Here is a 15440-nt window from a genome sequence, read left to right as displayed (position 1 = left end):
TTTTAGCTGGAGAGCTTAATGCAAGAGACTGAAAATCCTCTAATAATGGAGCGAGAACCGGTGTGACGACGATCACTACTGCTCTGGTGAATGATGAGCGCGGAGAAATGACACGCTGAACGGCTGGAGATATGTTCCAGTCCACAAGTGGCTTCAGATATATTAGAGCATAATTATTATAGCGCTGCTGTATCCTTCATGAGTGACTGGGCCTCTCCTATTCATTGGAGGAAAATGAGACGTAAAATGCAAATGGGTTGTACATGAAAGAGCTCAGTGTAAAACCCCTCATCCTTTTAGAGAAATTAGGAGGATTGTTCTGTCATTGACTCGACAAATTTTACTGTGCAGTTTTTAATTATCCATTTACTACCAGCCAGTAGTTTCTTAAAGGGAACTGGTCACCGGGTGAGGGCCGATTAGAACACGCAAGTAGAGCGGGCGTTTGTGCCCCTTCTGGAGACTTTGGATTTTACCAGGGAAAGTCTCAGCCTGACAAATCTCCAAGTGAATGGCTGTCCATTAAAGTTATACTGTCATATTTCTTTTTTTGCTAATGGGTAGGGACAGGGATAGGAAACATTATAGGGGAAACTAGGGCTGAAATGTCTCTCTCTACTAAGGGACATCCATCTTCCTAACAGTGCAGTGCTGTATTAGGAAGACGTGCTGGGAGCTGGCGGGCGTCTGCCCTCACATAGTGGGGCTAATAAAGTGATAACTAGTGTACATATATATGAATATATAAACCTCATTGCTACTCCCGGCATGCTGAGTAATACTCCCGGCATGCTGAGTAACCAGAGATGCCGATATGAGCGGTAAGCTCAGTACAGGCAATGCAGGGGGAAGCTCCTCTACTGTATATAGGGACAGATATAGTATATTACTGTCCCTATATACAGTAAAATAGCGTACATTGCCAGTATTGAGCGCTTACCGCTCACATTGACATCTCTGGTTACTCAGCATGCCGGGAGTACAGGGAGAGCTCACTGATAGGCCACGCTGATTAGCGAGCAGCAATGAAGTTTATATATTGATATATTCATATATATGTACACTAGTTATCACTTTATTAGCCCCACTATGTGAGGGCAGACGCCCGCCAGCTCCCAGCACGTCTTCCTAATACAGCACTGCACTGTTAGGAAGATGGATGTCCCTTAGTAGAGGCTCTGAAAAATATTGCTGCTAAGGGACATTTCAGCCCTAGTTTTCTACTATAAATAAAGGTTTTCCCTAAATAAAGTAAAAGAGAAAAATGTTCCCTGTCCCTACCCATAAGCAAAAAATAAAATAAAAAAATACAACAGTATACATCGACGTCCTAAGTTTGTCAGTGTAAGAGCCGCAGCTTTATGGCTACACTCAGTATTTTATAATAAGTCTTATGGACACCCCCAAAATAGGGGGGTGCTGTGTATAAACCGACACAGGGGGATTTCTCTAACTGTTCGGCTTCTGCTGCAGATACCCCCAGTACGAGTTCATCAGCGACAACTCCATATCCTGGTCAGCCGGTCTCCATAATCGATACACAGAAAATTCCTTGAGAGGCGTGATCCTAGACATCCATTTCTTATCACAATCTGACTTTCTTGTATGCACCTTCTCCTCGCAGGTGAGTTATCCCGCAGAATGCCAATATTACACTTGGGCTTTGAGTCTTTCTGTCGAGGCGTGTTTGTTCCTCCTACTATGGCTGTGGTCTCCTTTGATCGGCAACCTTTGGCGCTCCAGATCTTCAGAAAATACAAATCCCAGCATGCTCTGTTTTTATAGGAGTTGTGTGTGCAGCCAAGCTGGGAGTTGTAGTTTGCTGACTTTTGCCGTAAGCTATTAAGGAATGCTGGGAGTTGTAGTTTTGCACAAAAAAATAAATAAAAAACAGGTTGGAGACCACGGCTATGTGCAAATGAATTCAGCAATGTTGATTGATTTAGCATTTTGTGGAGTTTGTAGTTAAGGCCATGAGGTAATTTTGAAGCGGCGCGGTGAGTGCTGTGTAATTTACTTTAATGTTGATTTAATAGATGAGATATTGATGGCGCTTTCAGCTTGTACTAAGTAATAAGTCTCCAAGGATGGACTTACTTTATAATGCTAGACACATTGTCATCCCATTAATCTGCTTTGCGTATTTTCAGGACTCTGGCGGGTTAGGTTAAAATTTACTACAATACTATTTTTAATGGACTTCAGCATTTTTATTTGCCTTCTTGTTTGTATTTATAACATGCAGAATAGACTTAAAATGAATCTTATAGAAATCACGGAAAATGCGTTTGGTTTCAGGCTTTGATCTCTGGTTTGTCTGCAGCAGAGGGAGTTACTACATGTTTACATACTAGAGCATCAGGCACCCTTAAAGGGTGTTTACCAGGACTTTAGGGGGGAGTCTGATAAACTGCCCCCACCGATCAGCTACCAGCAGGAGCCACAGCCACTGGAAGTAACACAGTGTATAGTGGCCGTACCAGATTACTGCAGCTCAGCTCCCAATGAAGTGAATGAGGGCTTCAGTAACCAGAAACCACCACCATACGTCACACTCCAGACTCACAGCACGGCTCTCGCCCTGAATTTCCAGCACTGCCGGGGTCACGTAGCATTATATTGATTTATGATGCTATGTAACTGTTACAGTTCTGGAATGTATTAGATAACAGTGACAGCATTATGTCAGTGTTATCCAATACATTCCAGACCTCTAAATCAATATAATGCTATGTGACCCCGGCAGTGCTGGAAGTTCAGGACGGGAGCTGTGCTGTAAATCTGGAGTGTGACACTCGCTCTTCTGAAAGGGGCCTTAACCCCTTAAGGACTCAGCCCTATTTCACCTTAAGGACTTGGCCATTTTTTGCAAATCTGATCAGTGTCACTTTAAGTGCTCATAACTTTAAAACGCTTTGACTTATCCAGGCCGTTCTGAGATTGTTTTTTCGTCACATATTGTGCTTTATGACACTGGTAAAATGAAGTAAAAAAAATTATTTTTTGCATAAAAAAATACCTAATTTACCAAACATTTTGAAAAATTTGCAAATTTCAAAGTTTCAGTTTCTCTACTTCTGTAATACATAGTAATACCCCCAAAAATTGTGATGACTTTACATTCCCCATATGTCTACTTCATGTTTGAATTATTTTGGGAATGATATTTTATTTTACAAGGTTTAGAACTTTAGAAGCAAATATTGAAATTTTTCAGAAATTTACAAAAACAATTTTTAGGGACTACTACAGCTGTGAAGTCACTTTGCGAGGCTTACATAATAGAAACCACCCAAAAATGACCCCATTCTATAAACTACACCCCTCAAGGTATTCAAAACTGATTTTACAAACTTTGTTAACCCTTTAGGTGTTGCGCAAGAGTTATTGGCAAATGGGGATGAAATTTGAGAATTAGATTTTTTTGCCTAATTTTCCATTTTAACCCATTTTTTCCACTAACAAAGCAAGGGTTAACAGCCAAACAAGACTGTATCTTTATTGCCCTGACTCTGCCGTTTACAGAAACACCCGATATGTGTCTGTAAACTACTGTACGGCCACACAGCGGGGCGTAGAGTGAAAGGTGCGCCGTTTGCTTTTTGGAAGGCAGATTTTGCTGGACTGGTTTATTGACACCATGTCCCATTTGAAGCCCCCCTGATGCACCCCTAGAGTAGAAACTCCATAAAAGTGACCCCATCTAAGAAACTACACCCCTCAAGGTATTCAAAACAGATTTTTACAAACTTTGTTAACGCTTTAGGTGTTGCACAAGATTTAATGGAAAATAGAGATACAATTTCAAAATTTCACTTTTTTGGCAGATTTTCCATTTTAATATCTTTTTTTCAAGTAACAAAGCAAGGGTTAACAGCCAAACAAAACTCAATATTTATGGCCCTGATTCTGTAGTTTACAGAAACACCCCATATGTGGTTGTAAACCACTGTACCGGCACAGGGCAGAAGGAAAGGAATGTCATACGGTTTTTGGAAGGCAGATTTTGCTGGACTGGTTTTTTTGACACCATGTCCCATTTGAAGCCGCCCTGATGCACCCCTAGAGTAGAAACTCCAAAAAAGTGACCCCATTTTAGAAACTACGGAATAGGGTGGAAGTTTTGTTGGTACTAGTTTAGGGTACATATGATTTTTGGTTGCTCTATATTACACTTTTTGTGCGGCAAGGTAACAAGAAATAGCTTTTTTGGCACTGTTTCTTTTTTTTTGTTATTTACAACATTCATCTGAAAGGTTAGATCACGTGGTAATTTTATAGAGCAGGTTGTCACGGACGCGGCGATACCTAATATGTATACTTTTTATTTATTTATGTAAGTTATACACAATGATTTCATTTTTAAAACAAAAAAAGTTTTAGTGTCTCCATAGCATAAGAGCCATAGTTTTTTCAGTTTTTGGGCGATTATCTTATGTAGGGTCTCATTTTTTGCGGGATGAGATGGCGGTTTGATTCACTTTTATTACCTTTTTTGGGAAGTAAGGTGGGCAAAATTTCAATTTTCTCATATTTTTTATTTTTATGGCGTTCACCGTGCGGGGAAAGCAACATGACCATTTTATAGATCAGGTCGTTACGGACGCGGCGATACCAAACATGTGTAGGGAATTTTATTTTTTTTCATTTTTAATTAGTGATAAATGTGTTTTTTGATTTTCACTTTTTGTTCACTTTTTCTTACTTTATTTTTTACCCAGACCCACTTGGTTCTTGAAGATCCAGTGGGTCTGATGTCTGTATAATACAGTACAGAACCCTATAGGGTTAGGGTTATGGCGTCCTGTTGCCATGGGAACCTTCTCCCGCTGCGAAGTTGTGGCCACAACTTCGCAGACGGGGATGGGTAAGGACCGGGGCTCCCTCCCTCTGTCACCCCATCCTGTCGGGGGGCTGCAAAGCCACAGCAGCCCCCCGATGGGAGAGGGAGGGAGCCGCATCTTACTGTTAACTCTTTCCATACAGCGGTCCGTACGGACCGCTGTATGGAAAGGGTTAAACGGCTGACATCCATTCACAGATGTCAGCCGTTTATACCAGGGTGTCAGCAATGTGCTGACACCCTGGTATACCCACTAGAAGCCAACGATTATTCGGCGGGCGGGGGATCGCGATCCCGCCTCCCGCAACCCCCCCCTGCACCTCCCACCAGGCTAAAATCATGCAGGGGTGGGGGGGTGATAAATATATATTTGGGCCAGGGACCGCGGCGATCAGAAACAGCAGAAATCGCAACAAACCGCAGGTCTGAATTGACCTGCGGTTTGCTGCGATCGCCGATACGGGGGGTGGTCATATGACCCCCCCCCCCCCCCCTGTGCGGATTAACCCCTGGGGCGCCACAATCTCAATTTAAACTCATGACGTACCAGTACGTCATGGGTCCTTAAGGACTCGGGATCCATGCCGTATCGGTACGTCATGGGTCCCTAAGGGGTTAAGGTATATACCTCAATTAGATTTTAGGATTGGTCACCATTTCCCAGGTGTCCCCCAACCTGCACATCTGTTGTTCTGTCAGGTTTATTGGTCAGTACTAAGTCTAGTATGGCCGTCCCTCTAGTCGGGTCCTGAACCAGTTGGGAAAGGTCATTGTCTTTGGTTATTGCCAGGAACCTGTTTCCTTTATGGGATGTACAGCTTTCAGTTTCCCAGTCTATATCTGGGTAGTTGAAGTCTCCCATAATAACTGACCTCATTTTGATTTGCTGCCTCGGAGTTCTGTCTGTGCTCCATCTCCCACAGAGAGTGAATGGAGCAGCAGGACACACACTTGTCCTGCATTTGTTTCTGTATCGTATGCCATAGCTGCTAAAATAGCAACACATAAAAATGCATAAGTTCATCCATAGGCATATACACATGCATAGGCTCAACACTTAGCAAAATATCGTAACAATAATGAAGCAGAGTGAATATGTAGTGTAGCAGAGCTGGCTTTGTCAGTTTATAGACAAACATCCAATTTGTCTATATATTCAATCGCTTCAGTGAAATCTTCTGGGCTGCCATCATAGGACCTTGTCGGACATTCTTCTATGATGTGTTTTATAGTCTGGTTATTTCTGCAATCACAGAGTGGGCATGGCTGTTTGCCCCATTTGTGTAGGAGATATGCGCACTTCACATGCTCGGTTCTAATCCTGCTTAGCATGGACCAGGTTTTGCGTGGCAGGTGGAAACCCGGTGGAGTTTGGGTAATGCATGGCATAGGCATGATGGTGTGATGCATGTTATGTACTTGGATCCATGCATTAGTGAGGTTGTACCCTTTCTCCATTTTTGCTGTTTTGGTAGGTGGTTTACGGGATCGGAGTCTGCCACAATTGGCATCTTCTATGTCCATGTGTATCGGCAGGTTTCTGTTGTCCATTATCTTTTTATATCTCTTTAGAGCATTTTTCCTCAACGGGGGGTTTGGCGGGGCGGGGGCGGGCTATGTGGGCTGTTAAGCCATACTGGGATGCTTAGCAGCAGAGCATACAAGACCCAGAGCCGAGGAGCGCCCCCCAGGTTGTTCCACACAGCTTTTGGATGATATTGCTTCTCAGCTGTTTTTGTTAGGTGTTCTTGACCTGCAGCTTCATCACAATGGAGGATCAGTGGGGATCCCAGCAGTCAGGTAGTTATGGCCTGTCCTGTGGATAGGGGAGATGTGTTAATCATGGCAAAACACTTTTAAAGAGGAAGATGGAATAAATACAGTGGCTAATCTGCTAACCTGTATACGGTATGATGAGGCAAGCACCGCACTGGAGTAGGCTTCTTAGAGGATGCACAGGACACCACTGCTTGGTCAATAACCTTTGTCATCCGACCACCAATCACACAATCCGTATTGGAGAAAAAACCTTTTGGGAGCAACACAGCGTCAGTGCTGGATCGGTGCCCTACATGGGTTATTCAAGAGCAATAATTCCCCCCCCCCCCCCCCCCCCCCATATGCCCGGACCTCTTACAGAGATTGTACTTACCTTGCTCCCGGGGGGGGTGTCAGCCAATAACAGGAACGAGCCTCTCTAGCATCGCAAATGTTTTCATCCGCACGACAGGGAGATGCAGCGGCAGCTGTGCGGGGATCAAGAGTGATGCGGGTGCGGGAGAGCAAGGTAATAAGTATAATCTGTGTAAGGGGCCCAGGCATATTGGGGGGGGGGGGGGGCAGTATAGGCCTTGGATAACCCCTTTAAATAGCCACTGGTCAGATGAACGTACCAATCTGGCATTGAAACAAGTCACCAATAAAGTTTTTCTCCAATATGGATTTTGTCCATGGGAAGTAGCTTCTGCATAAAGACTTCTATACAAACTAAGGGCTCATTCAGACGGCCGTATGCTGTCCGCAAAAATACTGAATGCTATCCGTTTTTTTGCGGATCCGCAAAAAAACGGATAGCATTCAGTATTTTTGCTGACCCATAGACTTCAATAGGGCCATGTCCTGATTTTCACGGACAAGTATAGGACATGTTTCATTTATTTTGCGGAACCTTGGAATAGAAAAGGGCCCCATAGAAGTGAATTGGTCAGCATCTAATCCGCAAAAAAACGGATCCGCATTTTTGCGGATAGCATACGGCCGTCTGAATGAGCTCTATGGGCGAGAGATGGCTGACATGGTCTGACTACAACTCTATATATTATCTCCCCTGATTCCCCGAACAAGTATGTGTATGCAATCCTTCTCTTCCTCCACATCATCTGTGGGGAGCTCACCATACACCTAGACGGGTAGTCCGGCCATCAATACAGTAAGGTGTACAGCAGTGAGCGGGCCTTACACTTGTGGGTAACCCATGAAATCCCGAGAAAGCGGCGCAGTCTTGTCATATCCCGGTGACTCCATGAACTGTGGATGCAATAAAAGGTCTGATTACCAGACTGGTGGCTGCCTAATAAACCGCACAGCAGCAGAGAATTATCATTTGTTATCTCCAGCCGCCTGCTGATATTTGTCACTTGTAGAATTTATTATGAAACCTAGATAACCAAAGAAGATCAAATGTGTTCTTCTCCCAGAATGCATAAAAGTGTTTTATGTTATAATAAAGGGCATTTCCATAAGAAAAAAACCAGTGAGTAACACTGCAGGGGGCTCTGACAGCGAGCCCTACATTTCATGGCAGCAAATGCATGCTGACTACTCCTCTTTTTGAGCCAGCAGTTGTCAGTAACCTCTTGGCAGCTCATCCGTCGCTGTAAACATACCTGGTGCCTAGCATATCTGATACACATGAGGGCAGATTTACTAATCCTAATATTTAGACTGCCTGATGGGAGCAGGCAATGGAAGGGACCGTTCCTCAGTGGAGGAAAAAGCTGCATTTACATGCATCAATCACCTCCACTGTATGGAGACGAGCAATCACTACTCCCATCATTTGTCCACATACAAATTCATTGTATCTGGCAGAAGATCCCTGTTCGCACAGCATGATCTGCTGCCCAGAAATGATGATTTTAAAGGGGTTTTCCAAGACTTTAGAACCGATGCCCTCTCCTCCTAGATAGGTTAATCAGTACCTGATCGATGGGGGTCCGACACTTGGAGCCCCCGCCGTTCAGCTGTTTGAGAAGGCAGAGGTGCAGGCAGTGGTGCAGCGGCCTCACAGCTTCCCTAGGCTAGTGATGACACGTTCACATGTTATGTGGCCTAGGAGCAGCTCAGCCCCATTGAAGTGAATGGGACTGAGCACGATACTAGCCGCTATACAATGTACGGCGCTGTGCATAGTAAGCTGTGAGAAGGCCACAGCGCTCACAGAAAAGCCAGAGGATAGGTCATCGGCGGATGTCCGACTCCCAGCAGCCCTGCTTCCTCTTCAGGATTACATTGCACATCATCTAGCAGCATCTAAAAGTGCTTCAAGTGATCACAGTGTCTGGTCTGCATGCAGCATGTCCCTGCGCAGATTTATGTGGTTTTATGGGAAAAGATTCTGTTTAACTTGCAACATTTATTTTAATGTCTACTCATTCTGGAGTCAAGTGGGCGGGCCTACTCAGTGACGGACAGCTATCTCTGTGCACAGTTATACAAGGAATTAGGACCGCCCACTGGACTCTAAAGACCAGAACCAGCAGGAATTAAATTAACAAGTTACACCATTTTTGGGAAAACATTCAGTATATTTATCTGCTCAGTTCCTGCTGTATAACATGCACCTCCATACATATGGAATTTCTATAGCGCATCTGTATACCTCCGCAGGCGGTACTATAGAAGCACTGTGTACATCTACTGCATCCTTATTATGGCGCCATACCATACGCAGTATTGTACCAAATACCATATTTTTTACTTTATAAGACACACTTTTTAGTAAGAAAAAAATCTTGCTAAAAAGTGCCTCCATATGTGTGTAGCGGAGCTGTATGTATGCAACGGAGCTGTATGTATGTAGCAGAGCTGTATGTGTATAAGAGAACTGTGTGTGAAGCAGAATTGTATGTGTAAATCAGAGCTGTATGTATGTGACGGAACTGTATGTGTGTAGCAGGCTGTCTGTATGTAAGACTCCTTCAGAAGAAGCTAAGACGCGAAACGTGCGTAGAGGGGATAGCGGCTGCCGCGCCATTTACCTCCTGGTATGTTCATCTGTTTACTTGTCCGCACTTTAGCCTGCCACTTATGCCCTTTATTATCTCTTGCTGCCCAGAGTCTTCATATGGTCGTACTGCCTGTTGATACACTATTGTGTCTTGTTGCGTTGCCCATTTAGCACATATTGGGCTCTACAATTTTGGGCTTGACCATTTATTTTCTTAGTGGTAGCATCATAAGGTTGTTTCATTGATGTAGGATTTTATGCTAGTTAGAGGCGTTTTCAGTTGCCCGATTGATGCATGCCTTCCTCCAGCAATTATTTGCCTGGCTATCCAGCACATGAATTTTTAGGCTTTTGTACAGATGTTTATTTATTTACTCCATATCAGTTTTAGCTATTGTTAATGGATTTGGCGGTGCTTCAGATTTGGATTCCTTAGCCTCATGCACACGACCGTTGTGTGCATCCGTGGCCGTTGTGCCGTTTTCCTTCGCGGACCCATTGACTTTCAATGGGTCCGTGGAAAAATCTGAAAAAGCACCGTTTTGCTGCCGCATCCGTGATCCGTGTTTCCTGTCCGTCAAAAAAAATAGGACCTGTCCTATTTTTTTGACGGACAACGGTTCACGGACCCATTCAAGTCAATGGGTCAGTGAAAAAACACGGATGCACACAAGATTGGCATCCACGTCCGTGGCCGTAGGCTACTCCGTCTGCATAAAAGCTTTTTCAGAGCTGAGTTTTCACTTCATGAAAACTCAGATCCGACAGTATATTCTAACCCAGAGGCGTTCCCATGGGGACGCTTCAGGTTAGAATATACTAAAAGAACTGTGTACATGACCTCCCCTCCCCCATTCCCTGTAGTTAACTCATTGGTGGCCAGTGCGGCCGCCCCCCCCCCCCTGTAGTTAACTCATTGGTGGCCAGTGCGGCCGCCCCCCCCCCCCCTCCCCTGTAGTTAACTCATTGGTGGCCAGTGGGCCCCCCCCCTCCCTCCCCCTCTTAATTAAAATCTCCCCCCTATCATTGGTGGCAGCGGAGAGTACCGATTGGAATCCTAGTTTAATCGCTGGGGCTCCGATCGGTAACCATGGCAACCAGGACGCTACTGCAGTCCCGGTTGCCATGGTTACTTAGCAATTTGTAGAAGCATTATACTTACCTGCGAGCTGCGATGTCTGTGACCGGCCGGGAGCTCCTCCTACTGGTAAGTGACAGATCATTAAGCAATGCGCCGCACAGACCTGTCACTTACCAGTAGGAGGAGCTCCCGGCCGGACACAGACATTGCAGCTCGCAGGTAAGTATAATGCTTCTACAAATTGCTGAGTAACCATGGCAACCGGGACTACAGTAGCGTCCTGGTTGCCATGGTTACCGATTGGAGCCCCAGCGAATAAACTGGGACTCCAATCGGTACTCTCCGCTGCCACCAATGATTAGGGGGGGGGGGGGGCCCACTGGCCACCAATGAGTTAACTACAGGGAGGGGGGGGGGGGCGGCCGCACTGGCCACCAATGAGTTAACTACAGGGAGGGGGGCGGCCGCACTGGCCACCAATGTGTTGACTACAGGGGGAGGGCAGCAGGGGGCAGTCATGTACACAGTTCTTTTAGTATATTCTAACTAGAAGCGTCCCCATCACCATGTGTTAGAATATACTGTTGGATCTGAGTTTCACGATCTAACTCAAATCCGATGGTATATTCTAACATAGAGGCGTTCCCATGGTGATGGGGACGCTTCAAGTTAAAATATACCATCGGATTGGAGAAAACTGTACCCAAAAATGGTACCAATAAAAACGTCAACTCTTCCTGCCCCTTTGAGCAGGAAGAAAAATAAATAGGGCGTTCAGAAAATGGAGATACAAAAACCTAATTTTTTATTTCAAAAATGCTTTATTATGTAAAACAACTGAAACAAACATTATAGAAAGTATTCTCATGAAAAAAAGAGATCCAGCACCAGTGTAGATCTATTCGGTCCAGTCTTTATTTCACCAAAGTAACAAACACGTCCAGTGGCACCTTCTCCGACTCGCACACAATTTACGCGTTTCGAACACTACTGTTCTTAATCATAATCCGAGAAGGTGCCACTGGACGTGTTTGTTACTTTGGTGAAATAAAGACTGGACCGATTAGATCTACACTGGTGCTGGATCTCTGTTTTTTCATGAGAATATACAAGGACTTACATGGGTCATTCCGTGCACCTATCACAGGACAACTATGGGTGAGCTGGATATACCCCTTTTTTCTATCATAGAAAGTAGACATATTTGATATTATTGCGTCCGTAATAACCTGCTCTATAAAAATTATCTAACCTGTCAGATGAATGTTGTTAAAAATAAAAATGGTGCAAAAACATAAATTTTTTGGTTACCTTGCCTCACAAAAAACGTAATATAGAGCAATTAAAAATCATATGTACCCCAAAATAGTACCAGCTAAACTGGCACCTTATCCCGTAGTTTACAAAATGTGGTGACTTTTTAGAGTTTCTACTCTAGGGGTGCATCACGGGGGCTTCAAATTGGACATGGCATCTAAAAACCAGTTCAGCTAAATCTGCCTTCTAAAAACCCTATGGTGTTCCTTTCCTACTGTGCCCTGCCGTGTGCCCGTACAGCAATTTACGATCACATGTGGGGTGTAAACCGCAGAATCAGGGTAATAAATATTGAGTTTTATTTGGCTGTTAACCCTTGCTTTGCTACTGGAAAAAATTGATTAAAATAGAAAATCTGCCCAAAAAGTGAAATTCTGAAATTTCATCTCCATTTTCCATTAATTCTTGTGGAACACCTAAAGGGTTAACAAAGTTTGCAAAATCAGTTTTGTATTCCTTGAGGGGTGTAGTTTTTAAAATGGGGTCATTTTGGGTGGTTTCTCTCGAAGTGAATTCAGACCTGAACTTTGGTCCTTAAAAAGTGGGTTTTGGAAATTTTCCCAAAAATTTAAAGACTTGCTTCCAAACTTCTAACGTCCCCAAAAAATAAAATGTCATTTTCAAAATGATCCAAACATGAAGTAGACTTATGGGGAATGTAAAGTAATAACTATTATATGATGTATCACTATCTATTATAAAAGTAGAGAAATAGAAATGAGAAAATTTGGGAATTTTTTCTTTTGTAAATTTGGGATTTTTTACACAAATAAAGGTGAAATATATTGACCCAAGTTTATGACTATCATAATTTGCAAAAAATGGCCTATGCAGGAAGGTGAAAACAGGTCCGGGGTTGAAGGGGTTAATAAAAATTGTTTTGTTTATTTTGGACATTGACTCACACGTTTTGTTTTGATTGAGATATATATATATTTTGGAGTGTTCCTATCACAAGTCTTTTAGGATCTATTGTGATACTAAGAGCTGTATGTATGCGACAGACCTGTATGTGTGTAAGAAAACTGTGTGTGTAGCAGAGTTGTGTATAGTAGAGCTGTATGTAACGGAACTGTGTGTGTGTAAGAGAACTGTTTTTAATGGGACTGTATGTGTGTAATAGGACTGTATGTGTGTAGTAGAGCTGTATGTAACGGAACTGTATGTGTAGAAGCATAGCTGTATGTGTGTAGTAGAGTTGTATGTGTGAAGCAGAGCTGTATGTATGTAACTGAACTGTATGTGTGTAGTAAAGCTGCGTGTGTGACGGAATTGTATGTGTGTAGCAGTATGTAAGCTGTATGTGTGTAATGCAACTATGTATGTAACGAAACTGTATCTGTGTAGTAGAGCTGTAATGGAATTGTATATGTGTAGCAGAGCTGTATGTAATGGAACTGTATGTGTGTACCGGAGCTGTATGATTGTAACGGAACTGTATGTGTGTAGTAGAGCTGTATGTATGTAACAGAACTGTATGTGTGTAGTAAAGCTGTATGTGTAACAGAATTGAATATATGTGTAGCAGAGCTGTATGTGTGTAATAAAACTGTATGATTGTAATGGAATTGTGTGTATGTAACTGAACTGTATGTGTGTACCGGAGCTGTATGATTGTAACGAAACTGTATGTATGTAATGGAATTGTGTGTGAAGCAGAGCTGTATGTGTGTAATGAAGCTGTATGGGAGTAACAGAACTGTATGTATGTGTGTAACGGAACTATGCATGTAACCGATCTGTATGTATGTAACGGAACTGTATGTATGTAACATAACTATATTTGTAACGGAACTGTATGTGTGTACCGGAGCTGTATGATTGTAACAAAACTGTATGTATGTGAAGTGGAGCTGTATGATTGTAACGAAACTATGCATGTAATGGAATGGTGTGTGAAGCAGAGCTGTATGTGTGTAATGGAACTATTTATGTAAAAGAACTATATGTGTGTAATGGAACTGTATGTATGTAATGGAATTGTGTGTGTGAAGCAGAGCTGTATGTACGGTATGTAATGGAACTGTATGTGTGTAGTGGATCTGTTTGTGTGTAGTAGAGCTGTATGTATGTAACAGAATAGTGTGTGTGAAGCAGAGCTGTATGTGTGTAGTAGAGCTGTATTTGTGTAATGGAAATGTATTTGTGTAGTAGTGCTGTATGTAACGGAACTGTATGTGCAGAAGTATAGCTGTAAGTGTGTAACTGAACTGTATGTATGTGAGGTAGAGCTGTATGTATGTGTAGTAGAGCTGTATGTGTGTCACGGAACTATGTATGTAACAGAACTGTGTGTAATGAATCTGTATGTGTGTAGCAGAACTGTATGTATGTAACAGAATTGTGTTTGTGAAGCAGAGCTGTATGTGTGTAAGAGAACTGTATGTATCGGAACTGAATGTGTGTAGCAGAGCTGTATTTGTGTAGTAGAGCTGTATGTGTGTAACGGAACTGTCTTGGTGTAGCACAGCTGTATGTATGTAACAGAACTGTGTGTGTAGCAGAGCGATATGTATGTAACGGAACTGTGCGTGTTGCATAGCTGAATGCGTGTATAATACAGCTGTGTGTGTCGCAAACAAATACTTAAAAATAATCTAGCAGAACAAGAAGCATGGACGGACACAACAGAAAGACCGATAGGTACATTTAATGAGATGTCTACATTTGCCATTGCTGTTTGTTACTATAGTCCGCAGAGGACACAGTGAGGATAACAGGAGCTGACCAAAACTAACCCCTACATGCTACACACTATAGTTACTGACCTCCACTACAGTAAAACACCAGTAAACCACATTCCCTTTAGGGTGCATTCACATGACCGTAAGTGTTTTACGGTCCACAAATTGAGGATCAGCAAAACACGGATACTGGACCGCACATGGCCGGCGCTATAGAGAATGCCTATTCTTGTCTGCAACCGCGGACAAGAATATGACATGCTCTATCTTTTTTGCGGGGCCACGGAGCAGAACAACGGATGCAGACAGCACACCGTGTGCAGTCCGCATCTTTTGCGGCCCCATTGAAATGATTGGGTCCGCACCTGTTCCGCAAATGCGGATCCATTTATACGGTCGTGTGAATGCACCCTAAAAGACAACCTATTTATTCGGGTGCGTCTTATAGTCCAGTGCATCTTATAAAGTGAAAAGTATGGTATTTACTGTCATAACATCTGTGGGTGGAGGGTACTGCTAGAAATGTCAATATCTCAGGGGATCCATATTGGATTTTTCCTCCAACTAAAATATAAAGTTAAACGGGTAGTCTGATTTTAAGAGGAAACTGGACAACTCGGGGGGTTCAACCTGTACTAAAGAATAGATCATTACTTACCTGACAGCAGGGCTCCGTCTTTTCCGTCACTGTCCTCTTCAGTGCCCCGCTGAGGCCAGTGAGCGGCTGCAGAAGTCACTGCTGCAGCCAGGGAAGCAGAGCGGAGGCACAGGACCTGTAAGGTAGGT

General features: G+C 43.4%; 1 protein-coding gene across 7 annotated transcripts in view; it reads left to right on the top strand.

Moving 5' to 3' along the window:
* FUT8 (fucosyltransferase 8) overlaps nt 1–15440 on the top strand; it is a 156792-nt gene that overhangs the window by 139928 nt on the left and 1424 nt on the right. For all 7 annotated transcript variants that reach the window (XM_044272455.1, XM_044272454.1, XM_044272457.1 and 4 more), the window contains one exon: nt 1474–1624. In XM_044272455.1, the coding sequence (XP_044128390.1) occupies nt 1474–1624 (151 nt within the window). The remainder of the gene's footprint in view (nt 1–1473; nt 1625–15440) is intronic.

The sequence above is a fragment of the Bufo gargarizans genome, chromosome 11 (assembly GCF_014858855.1).
Source record: "Bufo gargarizans isolate SCDJY-AF-19 chromosome 11, ASM1485885v1, whole genome shotgun sequence".
NCBI lineage: Eukaryota > Metazoa > Chordata > Amphibia > Anura > Bufonidae > Bufo > Bufo gargarizans.
The sequence above is the reverse complement of the archived record's forward strand: the minus strand, read 5'-3'. Positions and strand labels throughout refer to the sequence as shown.